A 14,939-nucleotide genomic window follows, 5' to 3' on the forward strand; every position below is an offset into this window, starting at 1 on the left:
ATGGTACATCCTCTACGCCGAACTCATCATCGAACTCCTCCGATTCCTATAACGGCCACGATGCCCAGCGTTTCCTCCAAGAGTGGAGGGCAGCCTAGGATCGTTATTCTGAGGCAACTTAGAAAAACGGTCAGCTTGAGATCTGCCTCGGGGTCTCTCAAGCCGCTCTTCACGTCGCCGAGGAAGAGGCTAGTGTTGCTCGGGCGTGGCTGGCCAAATCCGATGCCACGGTGGCGGGTAAGATGGACTCCAAGAACATCTTTACTTTGATTTCTACTATTTTATCTTGATAGTTCCTTTGTTTCTGTGATCGCCAGCCCTAACGGTGCAGTTGGAGTCCCTCGAACTGGCGGCGAATGTGGCTATGGTGACTGTCAACGCTCGGGGCCCCCTCATCAATGCTCGCCTCCATGATGTTTTAGCCCACGTCCAGGAGATCGCCCTTCATGGTGTCCATCATCATGCATCGGTGGCACTAGCCACAGCGTAGGTCTAGACCGGGTACGAGCTCCATACCATGGAGACCGGTTTCCCGATGGGCGACGGCCCCGAGGAGCACGAGGACTTGATCGCGGAGTTCGTTGATGCAGCGGAGGCCATCGTGGACATCACATCTGGTTAGGATGTGATAAACAATGTCTTTGATTAGTTTGTATTTAGGGAAAACTGATCAATGAATGAAAACTTTCGTCTTTATATGATTGTATCTGTGTACTTTCTGCAGTCTCATGATTTTTCCTGCGTTTGTTTTTTGCTCTATAGGTGATACATCTCATATCGGTTTTTCTTCCTTTTGGGGTAATTTTGAACTAAAGGCGATACCCTTCTAGTACCGGCTATTAGAGCCGATGACTAAACAAATCGGCTATTGAGTGTTGATCCAAATGTCAGGATATTTTTCCTTCAAACCTTTTCCATCGATCGCTTATTGCCAGGTTGCACCATAACTTTTTAAACCAAAGATTAAACAATCAACTGACCCAGGCCAAGCATCTCATTAAGCAGAACAATCTTTAAATTTCCTTTAATAAATCTATCAACTCTGGCTTGTACTCAGGATTTGACTTAGCGCTCACATACGTCAACCTAGGCCTATCTCCAGGACCAATGTCTATCTCCCTTAACCCATCGGCCGACGTGAAGCCATGATTATCCATCAAAACAAACTCTCAGAGCTAATTGCTTGGGTCGGCTGTTGGCTTTCATCACTGATCTTAATGAAGCCTCCTTCCCATAGTTTGCCAGAAAAACACTCAAAGTCTTCTAGCTCCCAATACACTGGATCGGTTGTTGCGATACTCATATATTCATCAGCACAAACTAGCTCAACATCATCCCTATGCCACTGAATCAAACATTGATGCATGGTTGATGGTACACAACAATTAGCATGAATCCAGTCACGATCAAGGAGTAGACTATATGACCATTTTCCATCAATGACAAAGAATGTAGTGAGCAAAGTTTTACTTCCGATTGTCAATTCGACGTTCATTGCCCCTGGTCTTGGAGGCATTACCTCTAAAATCCTTAGGCATCATGTCGGTCTCAATCAAATCTCCTGGTCCCTTGCCAAGTTTACGAAAAGTGGTGTAAGACATAAGATTGACAGAAGCACCTTCATCTACCAACATCTTGCTTATCGGCTTCCCATCAACAAAACCTTTTACATATAAAGCCTTTAAGTGCCGATGTTTGATTGGATTATCGAATATAGCTTGCTGTATCACTGTTAACTTGGCAAATATTTCCTCATACTCTGATTCATCGAGATCCAAATAGACTTCTTGGTCTGCTGGAGCTCTAAATTCCGATGGCAATAGAAAAGTCATTTGAATATTAGCCGACGGTTGACCCCTATCGACTGTTTGTTTAGCACGCCACACTTGAGGTCTACTAAACGCCTAAACTTGTTCTAACTCTCTATTCCTTAGGCGTTGCAGCCTCCTTTTCTGGCTTCTTGTCAAACCTCCTGGACACCATTGGCCTTCCTGCTAAACATATTCTCTCATTACTTTCTTCTTCATAATCAACCCAATTTTGATCAACAGCTCACTTCCCAAGCCGATCATAAACACTCATATTTTTTAAGCGCCGGTCCATATTATTATGATGATACTCATCTCGAGCATGGATAGACTGGCGGTTGGCTTGAGATTGCCTAAACTCCCAATATTGCTCGCTGTACTCTGGGCAATTATTTCTAGTAGGCAATTTTAAACCTTCATTCCAACAATGTCTGAAGAAAGGACAATTCTAATATGATTCAGCTTATTTTGTTTCATACCTCTCTTTTTCTTGTTGACGCTGGTATTCTTGTACTTCTAATCAACGCTGATAATTCTTTTCCTTTTGCCACTGCCATTTGTTCAACAAAATTTGAGATGTGACACGCGGCCTTGTTGCCCCATCCTTTGACGTTTCTCCCTGTTCATATCGGCTTTTTTGTTGGTCACGATGCCTTTTAATCTCTTTATATTCATCAGTCGATATTTGCATCTCGGGATCGACTGTTCCAGTTTCTCTTGATCTAGTTGATGTTAGGACTTTAGTCTTTCCTTTGAGCAACCTAGCATCAACCATGTTCTGATCTATTGGGAAAGGATTATCACCAACTTTTATCTTCTGAGGTGTATCCAATTTGAGCCTTCCTGGCTGAATAGCTCTCTGTATATGTTACCGGAAAACTCTGCATTCATTAGTGGAATGAGAAATAGCGTTATAAAATTTGTAGAACTTCTTATTCTTCAACTAATCAAGGGGCAACATAACATGATTGTCAGGCAACTTGATCTGTCCCTTCTCAAGCAAGAAATCGAAGAGCCTGTCTGATTTTTGTGATGTCGAAATCATAGCTCTCTTCGACTCCTCTTCCCTAAGGATTTGGCACCATTACTGTCTTCTTACCCCAATTTCATTCAGCCACGACAACCTCTTCTTCTTCATAGCTGTCATCAACTAAATATGGATTGTAGGTTTCGGCAATTGCTGTACTCTTCTGGAATCGGGTATCTCTACGCATATTCTGAAATTAGCTATTGAGCGCTGCCACTCGTTGAGCCAACTGACCTAAATTGTCAAACTCTTGCCCAAGCAGCTTCTCTCTCCATATCAGTAACATTCCTTGAATGGCCAAAGCAGCTAGTTGATCATCAGTCAAGTTCAATGAGAAGCACAAATTCTTGGTCTCTCAGAACCTCTTAAGAAACTCAGTGCCTGATTCATTAGTTCTCTACCTTATAGTCGTCAAATCGGTAATTTTCTTTTCTCCTGTCCTAGTGTAAAAATATATATGAAACTTTTTCTCTAGATCAACCCAATTTGTAATGGAATTAACTGTCAGTGATGAAAACCAAGTAAAGGCTGGCCCTGATAGAGACAAGGAGAAGAAATGAACTCGATGGACCTCTTCAATGGATGCCTTGCCCAACTGTATACGATACCGACCGACATGTTCTATTGTGCTTGTATTATCTTCGCCAGTGAACTTAGCAAACTCCAGGAGCCTATAATTTATAGGAAGAGCGATCAAATCATACCACTCTGGATATGGGCATTTGTACGAGAAGGTCTACCCTTTTGGCTTCAAACTGAACTGATTCTTCATCATCTCGGTCACTCTAAGTAACAATTCATCAACATTTGAATTTGAAATTCTCTGCAATTGCTGACCCATCTGTGGATTAAAATTTTGGGTACCTTGATACCCCGGATTTAGAATCATCTGAAGGGTGTTGTAATCTGTGCCATAATGATATCCGTGTGCCTCTTCACCACAACCCTTGGATCAAACCGTCATAGGATGGATGGTGAAGATGGAGTGGAGTTATGCTTCTTTGCATGTCTTCTTATCTTGAGCAAACCGTCTTCTGCAAAGCACATGCAACCGACGTTTGGAGAGGCGGCATGAGCCAGCTGACCAAAGTTTAGGCCAAATGGAGCCAGTGAGGGGTCGGCCAACCCCCAACTGAGGCCAAATTGGCCCATCTTCGGTGGGTGATCTTCTTTGGGCTTCTAGAGTGGGCCTATGTAGTGCTTTTGTGGGGATAAGGTGATTTGATTTGGGTTTGCCCATATTTTCCTCTCTTCTAGTTCCTGTTTTGCCTAGCTGTGGGCCTCCTCCCCTTTGGGCTTGTGTCAGGTGTCTATAATATTGTATTCCTTGTATACTTTAGGCCAATTTTTGTATAATCCCGACATGTCCTCCCGCAAATGAATAATCACCAAAACTCGTGGAATTGATTAGTTATAAGTTCTAATTCTAAGTTTGGTGTTTATTTTAATAGTTTTTTATATGAAAGTTGGCGGTTAGAAATTGGAGTTAAGGACCACCAACAAAGCGCTCTTCACTCGACTGCTCCTAATCTTCATAATGTCGTGTTCATCACCAACTGCATCGAGCTCTTCCTCCGCATCTCATCAATGACTTTGTGATCTAATCTATTACTTCAACATGTCCCTGGTTCAATCATGATGTTGTTCGGTTCAAATAGCACGTTAGATCTTTACATGCTAGTATGTGAGATTGTCATGATTTAGGTTCAAGTTTTAATCTCAAAATTGCCTATTTTCTCGACAATTCCTTCACTCCCGGTAACATAACTTTTTAGTGTGGTGTGGAGGAACATGCATAGATGATGAGGGTGGAATCTCGCACATTGAAATAACTGTGCATCCACATTAGTCTCTGTCGCTGTTTTTGTCAAAGCTTAGCAAGATGCATGTATTAATTTATTAATGAACCGGATGGGAGATGGCTATCTAACAGGAAGAAGAGCCGGACCTTTAAACAATGTCGTTGTGCAGCGCAAACAGAAAGAGTGACATGAACTTAGATCTCGTGAGATTTCGCAGGCACTGCCCATATGTCAATATTGTCATATATACCTACATCAGTTGATGACTGAGTAATCGATGACGCACAAACTAGAGCAATGGTGCAAGAACAGGCCAGATACATGCAATGGAAAGTGAATTTGACCTTCCCGTTGTGCACTTGTGGGAAGCTTTTCTTATGATTCTATAAGCTCGGATCAATTAGATGCATGCTGCTATGTTGAGATTTATATATAGTGGCCTAGGCGCCATGATCGCAATTTGTGTGGACAAACTGAATAGTGGGTGGTCATGTTTGTTTCCATGTAAAAAAAGATTATATAAACATACATATATATACGTTTTTGGTTGCTAGCTCTTTGAAACGAAAGCGAAATACACCTGAAATTATTTAATAAGTATATGACAAATTTGGTTCATCGCGATCACTAATTTTTTGACTGAACAAAGACTACTAATTTTTTTATATAATCCATTTCACACCACAATTCAGTAGATTACAAACTCTGAGACCAATTCGAAATTTCCAATACCATGGGCAAGCAAGCTGCGCTGCAAGGTATATTAATTCTCAACCAACAAACAAAGTTTACTTGTGTTCTATAACTAATCTGCTATTGTCATATACTCACATCTATGAATCTCAACGCTAAAATTAAAAATATTACGCACAACTTGCACAACTTTATACATAGCCAGCTCCAAGGCAAGGTCACCCCTCCAACTGCAAGAATATAAAGAGACCGGCACCATTCATAGGCGACCATACTACCATAGCTCTCAAACAGAACTAGCTAGCCTTGAGCCATGTCGCTGTCGTCGAACACCAACTCGCTGCCCTACTCGACGGACAAGGGCGGCTACAGCACGCACGACACGCTTGTGCTCCTCGGCATCGGCTTCTGCGCCACCGCCGTCTCCGTCCTCATCATCGTCATCTGCGAGTGCCTGTGCTGCCGCCGCCGCCGCCGCGGCGCGGGGGGAACCGTCGTGTACGTGGCGGCGGCCCGGCCGTTCTTCCTGCACGGCACCACCGAAGGAGACGGTGGGCTGAGCCCCTCCGCGGTGTCCACGCTGCCGTCGTTCGTGTTCCGTAGGGACCTGTCGGATGGCGGCAGCTCCGGCCGCCGTGGCGAGGGCAGCGGCAACGGCAGCCGCAGCGGGCGCGGGTGGGCGCAGTGTGCGGTGTGCCTGAGCCTTGTGCAGGAAGGTGAGGTGGTTAGGCGGCTGCCGGCGTGCATGCACCTGTTCCATGTCTGCTGCATCGACATGTGGCTGCACTCTCACTCCACGTGTCCTCTCTGTAGGGCCACGGTTTTGCCTATTAAGGAGATCCCTACAAGAGACGATCAGCCTCCGGTGTAACGTATTATAAAATGTAATTTAATCTACGTTGATGTATAGTATATAGCTATATATAAATTATATATGAGAGATGTTTACTTATATATTTATAACGAAGTTTGTGAGAGTTCAGTTGTCACATATTATTTTTATAGAGTTGCTACCTATACCCTGAACATTCAGTGTTAATATTTATGATCCCTATACCTATACGTATTAGTATATGGAGAAGGTTGCGATTATAGTTCATCAGGACGATAATGTTGGACAAATATAATGATGACTCAATTATGCCTTTGAACTAGTTTTGTGCAGACTGCATTTGTCTATTTATGATCCCTATATACCTATACGTATGCTTAAGTATTGTGGGACCATGCATTCTTTTTATCTAAAAGACACGATGGACCTGGTAGCAAGAAATCGGTCGCAACTGTCTGATTGGTTCTTGAGATTGACAAATGAAACAATATGGACAAAATCATCCTCAAGTCAACTCAATCATACACCTTTTCTATCAACTCGCCGTTTGGCGAGGAGTATTTCAACGTCCAAACATGATTACATATCCCCCGATGACATCATTATTTCCCTTTGGTAGATCAATTGAAGTAACCGTGCACATACACCACAGTGAATGATTTTTGAGGCAAACTCTGTTGCCCATCCATTAAGGCTTTGTTTGGCACAACTTTGCCAACGGCTTCATAAACTATTGTGAGCTTCTTTTTTTTGTCAAATGGGTTTTTTTGAAAATAGATTCACACATGAGGCTTCTTAAATCCTTCTATCACATCAGAATGGGGCAGGATGAAGCTGAAAATAGTAACTTTTCACGTATTCATCTCACACTTGTGGGCCTATTTCGTACCGATGCTAGATTTATCCACGCGCGGACATGGCTGCTGCGGCACGGGCGCGGCCGGGATTGCGGCCACCGCCGCATGGGCGCACGGGCGTCATTCTTTCCGGGGTGCGGTTGCTGCCACCGGGGATCGAGCGCCCTCCAGGGTATGGCCATTGGGGCTCGCGGTTGCCGGGGCGCCCAAGATGCAGCGACGCGACGAGGAACAGCCACCATGGGGCGTGGGTGGCTGGGAAGAACCATCGTGGGGCGCGGCCGGGAGGCGCCATCAGGCTCGCGCGCCTAGGAGCCACCGCCGTCGAGCACGCGCGACATGGATCGGAGGCGCTACCATGGTGCGGGTGGCCGAGAGGCGCTGCCATGAGAGGCATGGCCGGTTGCAGTGCCGGTCCTAGGACTTTAAGGGCCCTCCGGCGATCTCGTCGTAACGGCTCCTCTTGACCATGTATAAAATCTTATAATATATAGGCGTTAATTTTATTTACAAAACGAAAGCAAATTCAATAACATATTTTTAATTTAACATGTCCGATAATTATCGAGGAACAATATAGATTAAGGAATATATTTGTAGATGTATGATAATTATCGAGGAATAACGTAGATTAAAAAAATAATATATTCGTTTTCTTTTCTCACCCATGACAAATGTTTCTTAGGTAACATTCTAAAATTCTAACATGTAAATTAGAAGAAAAATATGACTATATAGGTACAAAGTACCAGAAGTCTGGAATACTATACGAATAATTAATTTGGATTAAAAATAAAAAGGAAAAAATACCTTGGGCCTATACAACTAATCGGTGATCGCAATTCATAAGAAGCAGAGAATCAAGATGTTGTCGTCGTGGAGCCCTGCCTGGTCGCCGTCCTCGTGCGCCGTGTTCGTGTATCCGGTAGTCTAGCTCTTCGCGGCGGCGCGGCTTGCGCAGCTCCACGCGTGTAAGGCGCACATCCCGAACTCACGATCAGAGTGTGTTGTGTGCAGCGTAACTCCTCGCCTCCTCTCTACCCGAGGGCCGTGGGGAAAAAAATTAGGAAAGAAATATCAATGTTGTCTTTTTGGACCGCCTAGCCAGTTCTATGTCTCTCTTCTTATTAGTTTGCTAATGCCTAATGGACTATAGGACCTGAGGGTTTGTATACCTGGGCTTGGGCCCCTCATCCACTTGGGCCCTCGGCCGTCGCACCTCGTGGCCTACCCTTAGGGCCGGCACTGGCCGGTTGCCGGGCTTGTTGGCGTGTGTGTCGGAAAGAAATACTATAGGCTTGTGGGCTTGTGGGCATCATTTTAATTTTATTCTTTTTGTCGTCGGCTTTTTTGTTAAACGGAGTCACGAAAACAACTCAGCTTCATCGATAAAGCTGTTCGATGAGCTGAAACAAAGCAAAATAACTTCATTAGTAAAGCTGGGCTATGCAAACGGGCCTAAGAAACTAAACTATTGCTATATCTATATAGTTCATACCCCACTAAACAGTAAATTCTTTTAAAACTCAATCCTCAAGGCTGCCACGTCACTAAAATCTATCCGTCCATTCACTGTATGTCGTACGTCCTGCTCTTGCGTGATGGTAGCTGAGCTGCTGAGATATGACGCCGGCAGGAATGGCGCCCATTTTGATTACCAAGTCGAGTAGGCGCTATACGACGCCGGCAGGAATGGCGCCCGTTTCGGCAGGCTGTTCTAGCAGCAGCTGTTGCTGACGTGGCTATTTGCCTCCTCATATTTTACTGTAGCGCTGAACTCTCCAGGTCTTGTCACCGAAAACCTTCCCCTATTGACAGAACGTCCCGCAACTGACACTTGAAAAAGCAGCTTTCAAGTTCTCGTCGCTTCGGTGAATCACTTTAGCCCTGAGACATTTTCGGTGCCATGTTGCTAGACCAGTGAGCTATTACGCTTTCTTCTAAGGATGGCTGCTTCCAAGCCCACACCCCAAGTGTTTCAAAGGAGGATTATCTTGACTTAGGTCTGCCTCCGGTCTAAATGAAATCAACCTAAAGTGAAATGGAGTTTGTACCGCTCCGCTGCAAGAGTTTACTTTGAGACTTCATACACCTTAAAGTTCATAGAACGAAAAGAAGTTTTATTTAGGCTCTTATCCTCATTACTGTGAGTGCTGCCCCCTTGTTAAGGGAAACCGACCAGACGTTCGCACTAGCAGCAGCCGGCAGCAGCGGCTGATACAAGCAGTTGAACCGTAGAAATCACATTTCCGATGGATAGTATATTTAAAATTAAATTATGTCCAATCAAATGCCCTCTCTCTGGTATCATGTACCTGTCATAGCTCTTGGTATCTCGGTTATCATTTAGACATGGTTTTGTATATTAGAAACTACTCTCTCCGTCCTAAAATAAGTATCGCTATAGTATTCATGCCCATCAAACTTTCTTAAGTTTAATTAGGTTTGTAGAAAATATAAGCAACATTTGTATCTTCAAATAAGTTTATTATAAAAATATATTGAACGATATATCTAATGATACTAATTATTTACTATAAATATTAATATTTCCTTTACATATTTAGTGAACGTTAAAAGTGTTTTACTACTCGGGAAGATGGGAAGTGAGAATGACACTTAGATTGGAATGGAGGGAGTATCTCTCAGTTTTTTTATTAACTATGGTGCCACGTCACTAATTTGTTTAGTTTGCACACTAATTAATAGCCACATAAACCATCCAGTTTTTAAGCTGAGAGTGCCCTTAACTATAACAAACTTATAACAGATACTGCAGTGTTAAATGGTACGTTGTCTTATCACCAAAAGAATAATAACACCCTTAAATCTACAATTTTTCAACTACGCATTGGTGGATAAGCACATTGTTCACTTGGGCCCTGTCTATCACAAAAAGAATAACCGGGAGAGATCCAATAAACCGAGCTGATTTTCTTTTCGTTGCTGCGTATATACAATTTTCAGTATCCGCCCTGTCCCTGCCATTAACACAACAAGTTCTAGAAGCACACAAGAACTTGAGCGTGCTGTAACCGGCGTTCAGACTTCAGATTCAGACACGACGCTGTGATAAACGTGCCAAGGAACACATGGTTACTTCCGTTTCCGCCGTAATCTGAACCTGATGCGCTCCTGAATTTTTTGATTAATAAATACTCTCTGGTATACTAAACTGCAGTGGTTATATGCTGTCTCTTATGAAGCGATGACGGACTACTTAATGCCGCGCGCTAAATGCTTTGGCCGCAAGCTAAGAGCCTGTTTGGAACGCAGGAATTTTACAGGAATTGCACAGGAATTTCACATGAATCAGTTCAATTTCACAAGAAAAACGTAGGAATAGGAAAAAAATCCCGCATTCCAAACAAGCCCTAAGTGCCAAGTAAGCAGCATAGCACAAAGCACGTTTCTACCGATCATGCCAAGGTTGTACACGAGTCCCTCGATGCTCTCCGCCGAGCCTGTCGATGACATCATGGGCGACGGCTACGGCGTCTTGGCAACCGTAGCGGGCGAGTCCTGCTCGTTGCTCGTCGCGTCCTGCATGCTCGCCGCGTCCGTCATCATCTGGGCACTAGTAGAGAAATAACCTTCGATTCACTTCAAAATTTGGCTATAGTCCTGGTATTTTTCGCGTTCGGGACTAGAGAAACCTTTAGTCCCGATTGGTAGATCCAACCAGGACTAAAGGTCCCTACCCAACGGCTACTGTGGCAGGCTTTTGCTGCAGGGGACCTTTAGTCCCGGTTGGAGCTATCAACCGGGACTAAAGGTTAACTTTTACTCCCGGTTGGTCCCTCGAACCAGGAGTAAAAGTCTACTCTCTGCTGGAGGCTCCGTCCGAGACTAGAAAGGGACCTTTAGTCCCGGTTGTTGTCTCTGACCGGGACTAAAGGTCTCCAACCGATCATGTGGATGGACTGCGTGGGCCTCAACTGCACTTTCCTTTTAGAAATGCATGTTAGCTTTAGTCCCGGTTGTGCTCTTGTACGTGATGCCTCAACTGCACTTTCCTCTACATGCAACTAACAGTACATCTACAATAGCTTTAGTCCCGGTTGTGCTCTTGTACGTGATGCCTCAACTACACTTTCCTCTATATGCAACTAACAGTACATCTACATTAGCTTTAGTCCCGGTTGTGCTCTTGTACGTGATGCCTGCCGTCCATCCATCCGGGACTAAAGGCTCTGTTCGCTGTTAGAACCGGGACTAAAGGCTGCATTAGCTTTAGTACCGGTTGTTGTTAGCTTTAGTACATCTACATGCATGCACTTTTGAGTTTATTCGGCGACGAGCTTTAAACGCCCTGTTCGCTGTTAGAACTGGGACTAAAGGTTGCATTAGCTTTAGTCCCGGTTGCTGTCTCGATGGGCCTGCTCGACCAGAATGGAGCGGCCCAGTACGCAATATGCTGGAATTGCTGGCCAGTCCCACCTATTAGCACCACCTCGCTTGCTCAGAAGAGTGAAAGCTAACTTAAAAGCTCAGCTCTGGAGCCATGCACCACGACTTGAACCGGATCTGTTCTATAGGATCGTACTGCTGCATCCTTGATACTTTAGTTTGTACAAAATGTTACGTATATTCTATCAGCGTAGAATGCGTATTCGAAAGCCAAAGTGTCGATAGAATATCGTCGGTAGTCCACCGAGGGGCACCCCGCGATGGTAGATTGATCAGTAGAGGAGCGTGTAATCAAGAACAAGAAGACAACAGAGACACACGAGTTATACAGGTTTAGGCCGTCGGTACGACGTAATACCTTACTCCTGTGGTCTGTTGGTTTGCATTAGCTATCGTATGATTTTTCCGTGAATTCGTAGGGGGTCCCTGCCCGCCTTATATAGTCTGGGGGCAAGGTTACAAGTCGGTTAGATCTGAGAGATAACCGGAAAGTAATAACAGATTACAAGAAACATGGGATCGTACGTATCCTATCAGATCTCGTAGCATCTTCAGGATATCCTCTCCGTGCCTTGCAGGGGTCGCCGAGCAGAACCGTGCCCCGCAAGGCTCCTTCTTGCGGGCTGGGCCGCCCCTGGAGGCATTGGCCATGTAACCTGCCGTGGCCCGTGGGTATCCGGGGTCATACCCCCCACAGCTAGTCCCCGAGCGCCTTGTACCCGTTGTGCAACGCTGTCTTTAGACCTACTGAGCAGGTGCGAACCAAAACCGAGCTATCCAAATCATGATCCGACCATCATAAGGAGTTGCCGAGCAGTTGTGAGAAACTGCCGAGCAGCATACAACATCGCCGATGTATGTTCGGAACACGGCTTGTCATAAGGGTGTAAGGAGCTCAAATCCAAAATTAAAAATTCCTGCATGGTTAAGTGAAGTGTGCCCACTTAGAATCCGAAAACAATGATAAAGATACCTGGTTTTATCCTTTGGATGCTCGGAGTCTTTCAGAAAAATAAACACATTCACCGCAAGGTGAAGTGTGCCCACTTAGTCCCCGAGCCAGACAGTAGGTGACGTAGTCACGTAGTGCCAGGCTCAGAAATTAGTGAACCGTCCAAGCAGGTAGCCAGTCCCCGAGCGTAGCCTTGAGACAAAAAACAAGCACATTCACCGCAAGGTGAAGTGTGCCCACTTAGTCCCCGAACCTGACAGTAGGTGACGTAGTCACGTGGTGCTAGGCTCAGAAATTAGTGAACCGTCCGAGCAGGTAGCCAGTCCCCGTGTTTCTAGCGTAGATATCGGATAAATCAAATAGCGGCGAGAAATTCGGAGTAATGGCCGTACAGTATTAGTTACTAAGCCTCATTAAAATGCGGAGAATTCGCAGAATGTGGCGGCGATAAATGAGCCGCGTGGGCTACTGTGACGCGATAGTCCAAGTTGCGGCCCATTAAACCATTATGGAGGAATCGATGTATCGTTGATCGTGGGAACGGTTTCCCAAAAACCCTCAGAGTCAAGGGAGAGTGGGAAAAGTGCTTTATAACCGCGCCGCCACACACATCGCCTCCTACCTCTGTCAAGCCACCCTGATTCCTGCCTTTGCAATCCCTGTGCTTCACATTCCACACCAATCGCGATCATTCGCCTCCAACCCTAGGACCAAACCATAGGAAATGGCGCCGAAAAAAGTGGCCACCGGAGCCAGCCGCGACGAGGAGTGGGTGCTGTTGAAGACGTCGGCGGCGGATCTCGATAAGATGGTGGCGGCGGGCGTTCTCCCAGACCGTCTCACTGCTGGATGGAGGCCGGCTAGTGGTGAGCCCTTCCCGACACCACATACTGATGAGGCTGTAGTTTTTTAGGATTATTTCTGGCGAGGATTAGGGTTTCCTGTCCACCCCTTTCTGAGGGATCTTATGGAGTTTTGGGCAATTAGCCTCTGTAATCTGCACCCCAACACTATTCTGCATGTTTCTATCTTTATCCATTTCTGCGAGGCGTTTCTCAGCGTTCTTCCGCACTTCAACCTCTTCAGGCACCTGTTTTGTCCAAAGAAGAAGGGGGGTAGCGGTTCCAAGGTGGTCGACGGCGTTTACCTTCAACTCAGGGATGGGATGGCCAGCGAATACATCAGCGTTCCCCTAAATACCTCCCTCAAAGGTTGAAGTGTGCCCACCGAGAAAGCCAATCATCAATTGAAAATAGAAACAAAAAAAAAGAAAAAGAAAATAGAAAGCCCCGGTAGCAGCGTAGAATGCGAACGAATCATCAAAAGAAACAGAAACCCGGTAACAGCGTAGAATGCGAACGAATCATCAAAAGAAACATAAACAAAAAAAAACTTTAGTCCCGATTGGTAGGGAGGCCTCTTTAGCCCCGGTTGGTCTTACCAACCGGAACTAAAAGGACAAGAAACCCGGACTAAAGGAGGGACCCTTTAGTCCCAAATTCGTGCTCCCGATTGAGAAACCGGGATCGAAGGGGTTTTCCAACCGGGAGTAAAGCCCGTTTCTCTACTAGTGGGGAGGCGTGCGCCTTCGCTGCCTTTGCCGCGGTGCTCGTCGCCGGCGTCACCTGGTGCGTGAGCGTCACGGCCGCAGGTCGTGCTGCCGGCACGGCGTTTCCCACGACCGCCGCTCCAGGCAGAGCCAGAGCCAGCGGAGTGTGCGGGCTTGCCGAAATAGACATCAACGCGCTGCCCAAGTCCTCGTACCAGCACCGCCTTGCCGGCGGCCCCGCGGCCGGAGGAGACGGAGTGACGTGCGCCGTGTGCCCGGAGGACCTTCGCGGCGGCGAGATGGTGCGGAGCCTGCCGGAGTGCCGGCACCAATTCCACGTCGACTGCATCGACGCGTGGCTGCAGATGCACGTGACGTGCCCGCTGTGCAGGTCTGATCTCTCGCCGCGCCGACGGGTTACGACGGCCGCGCCGGTAGGATCGCAGGCTGACATGGTCGCCGCAGTAGCGCTATTGTAGTGCGAGCTGCAATGAAGGGTTAAAAATGTTATCGAATAGTAGCGTACGTTTTGATCAGTTGTGCAAGGTAGGAAATGTGAAGCCAGAACTACTACTAGCACTGTGGCAATCAATAGGCTTGTGATAATTGAGGGCGTGTCCAGTTTTTCATTTTTCAACTACCAAAAAACCGAAAACCAAACCGATAAATCCGTTTGTTCGGCTCTTGGTTTCGGTTTCAATATTTTAAGGAAAAAGTTTACTTAACCCCTCACCTTTCATACTTGTCTACTTCACCCCCAACTATGAAACCGTCTGTTTTACCCCCTAAACTTTCTAAAACCCGTGGTTACTGTAGCAAAACCGCTGTCAAAAACCGTCCAGAGGTAAAATAGACGATTTTAAAAAATTCAGGGGATAAAACAGACGGTTACATAGTTGAGGGGTGAAATAGACCGTGTATGAAAAGTGGGGGTTAAGTAGACTTTTTCCATATTTTAACCCGGAAGTTAGATCTTAGACTACAGCTTCAGTTTTTTACTCAAACCGAA

At 45.8% G+C, this 14,939-nt stretch overlaps 1 protein-coding gene and 1 pseudogene across 1 annotated transcript; both read left to right on the forward strand.

Moving 5' to 3' along the window:
* The first annotated feature begins 5,643 nt into the window (after positions 1-5,643).
* On the forward strand, positions 5,644-6,201 carry LOC136464942 (E3 ubiquitin-protein ligase EL5-like). The gene has a single exon (XM_066463881.1). It carries the CDS (start codon positions 5,644-5,646, stop codon positions 6,199-6,201), a length of 558 nt encoding a protein of 185 aa, XP_066319978.1.
* A 4,239-nt stretch (positions 6,202-10,440) lies between these two features.
* Positions 10,441-14,398, forward strand: LOC136463181 (probable E3 ubiquitin-protein ligase ATL44; annotated as a pseudogene).
* The last annotated feature ends 541 nt before the right edge of the window (positions 14,399-14,939 follow it).

This window comes from Miscanthus floridulus, chromosome 7 (assembly GCF_019320115.1).
Source record: "Miscanthus floridulus cultivar M001 chromosome 7, ASM1932011v1, whole genome shotgun sequence".
Lineage (NCBI taxonomy): Eukaryota > Viridiplantae > Streptophyta > Magnoliopsida > Poales > Poaceae > Miscanthus > Miscanthus floridulus.

Excerpts from the sequence above, each read along its gene's own strand:
- LOC136464942 (XM_066463881.1), top strand. The coding sequence starts at position 5,644 with ATGTCGCTGTCGTCGAACACCAACTCGCTGCCCTACTCGACGGACAAG.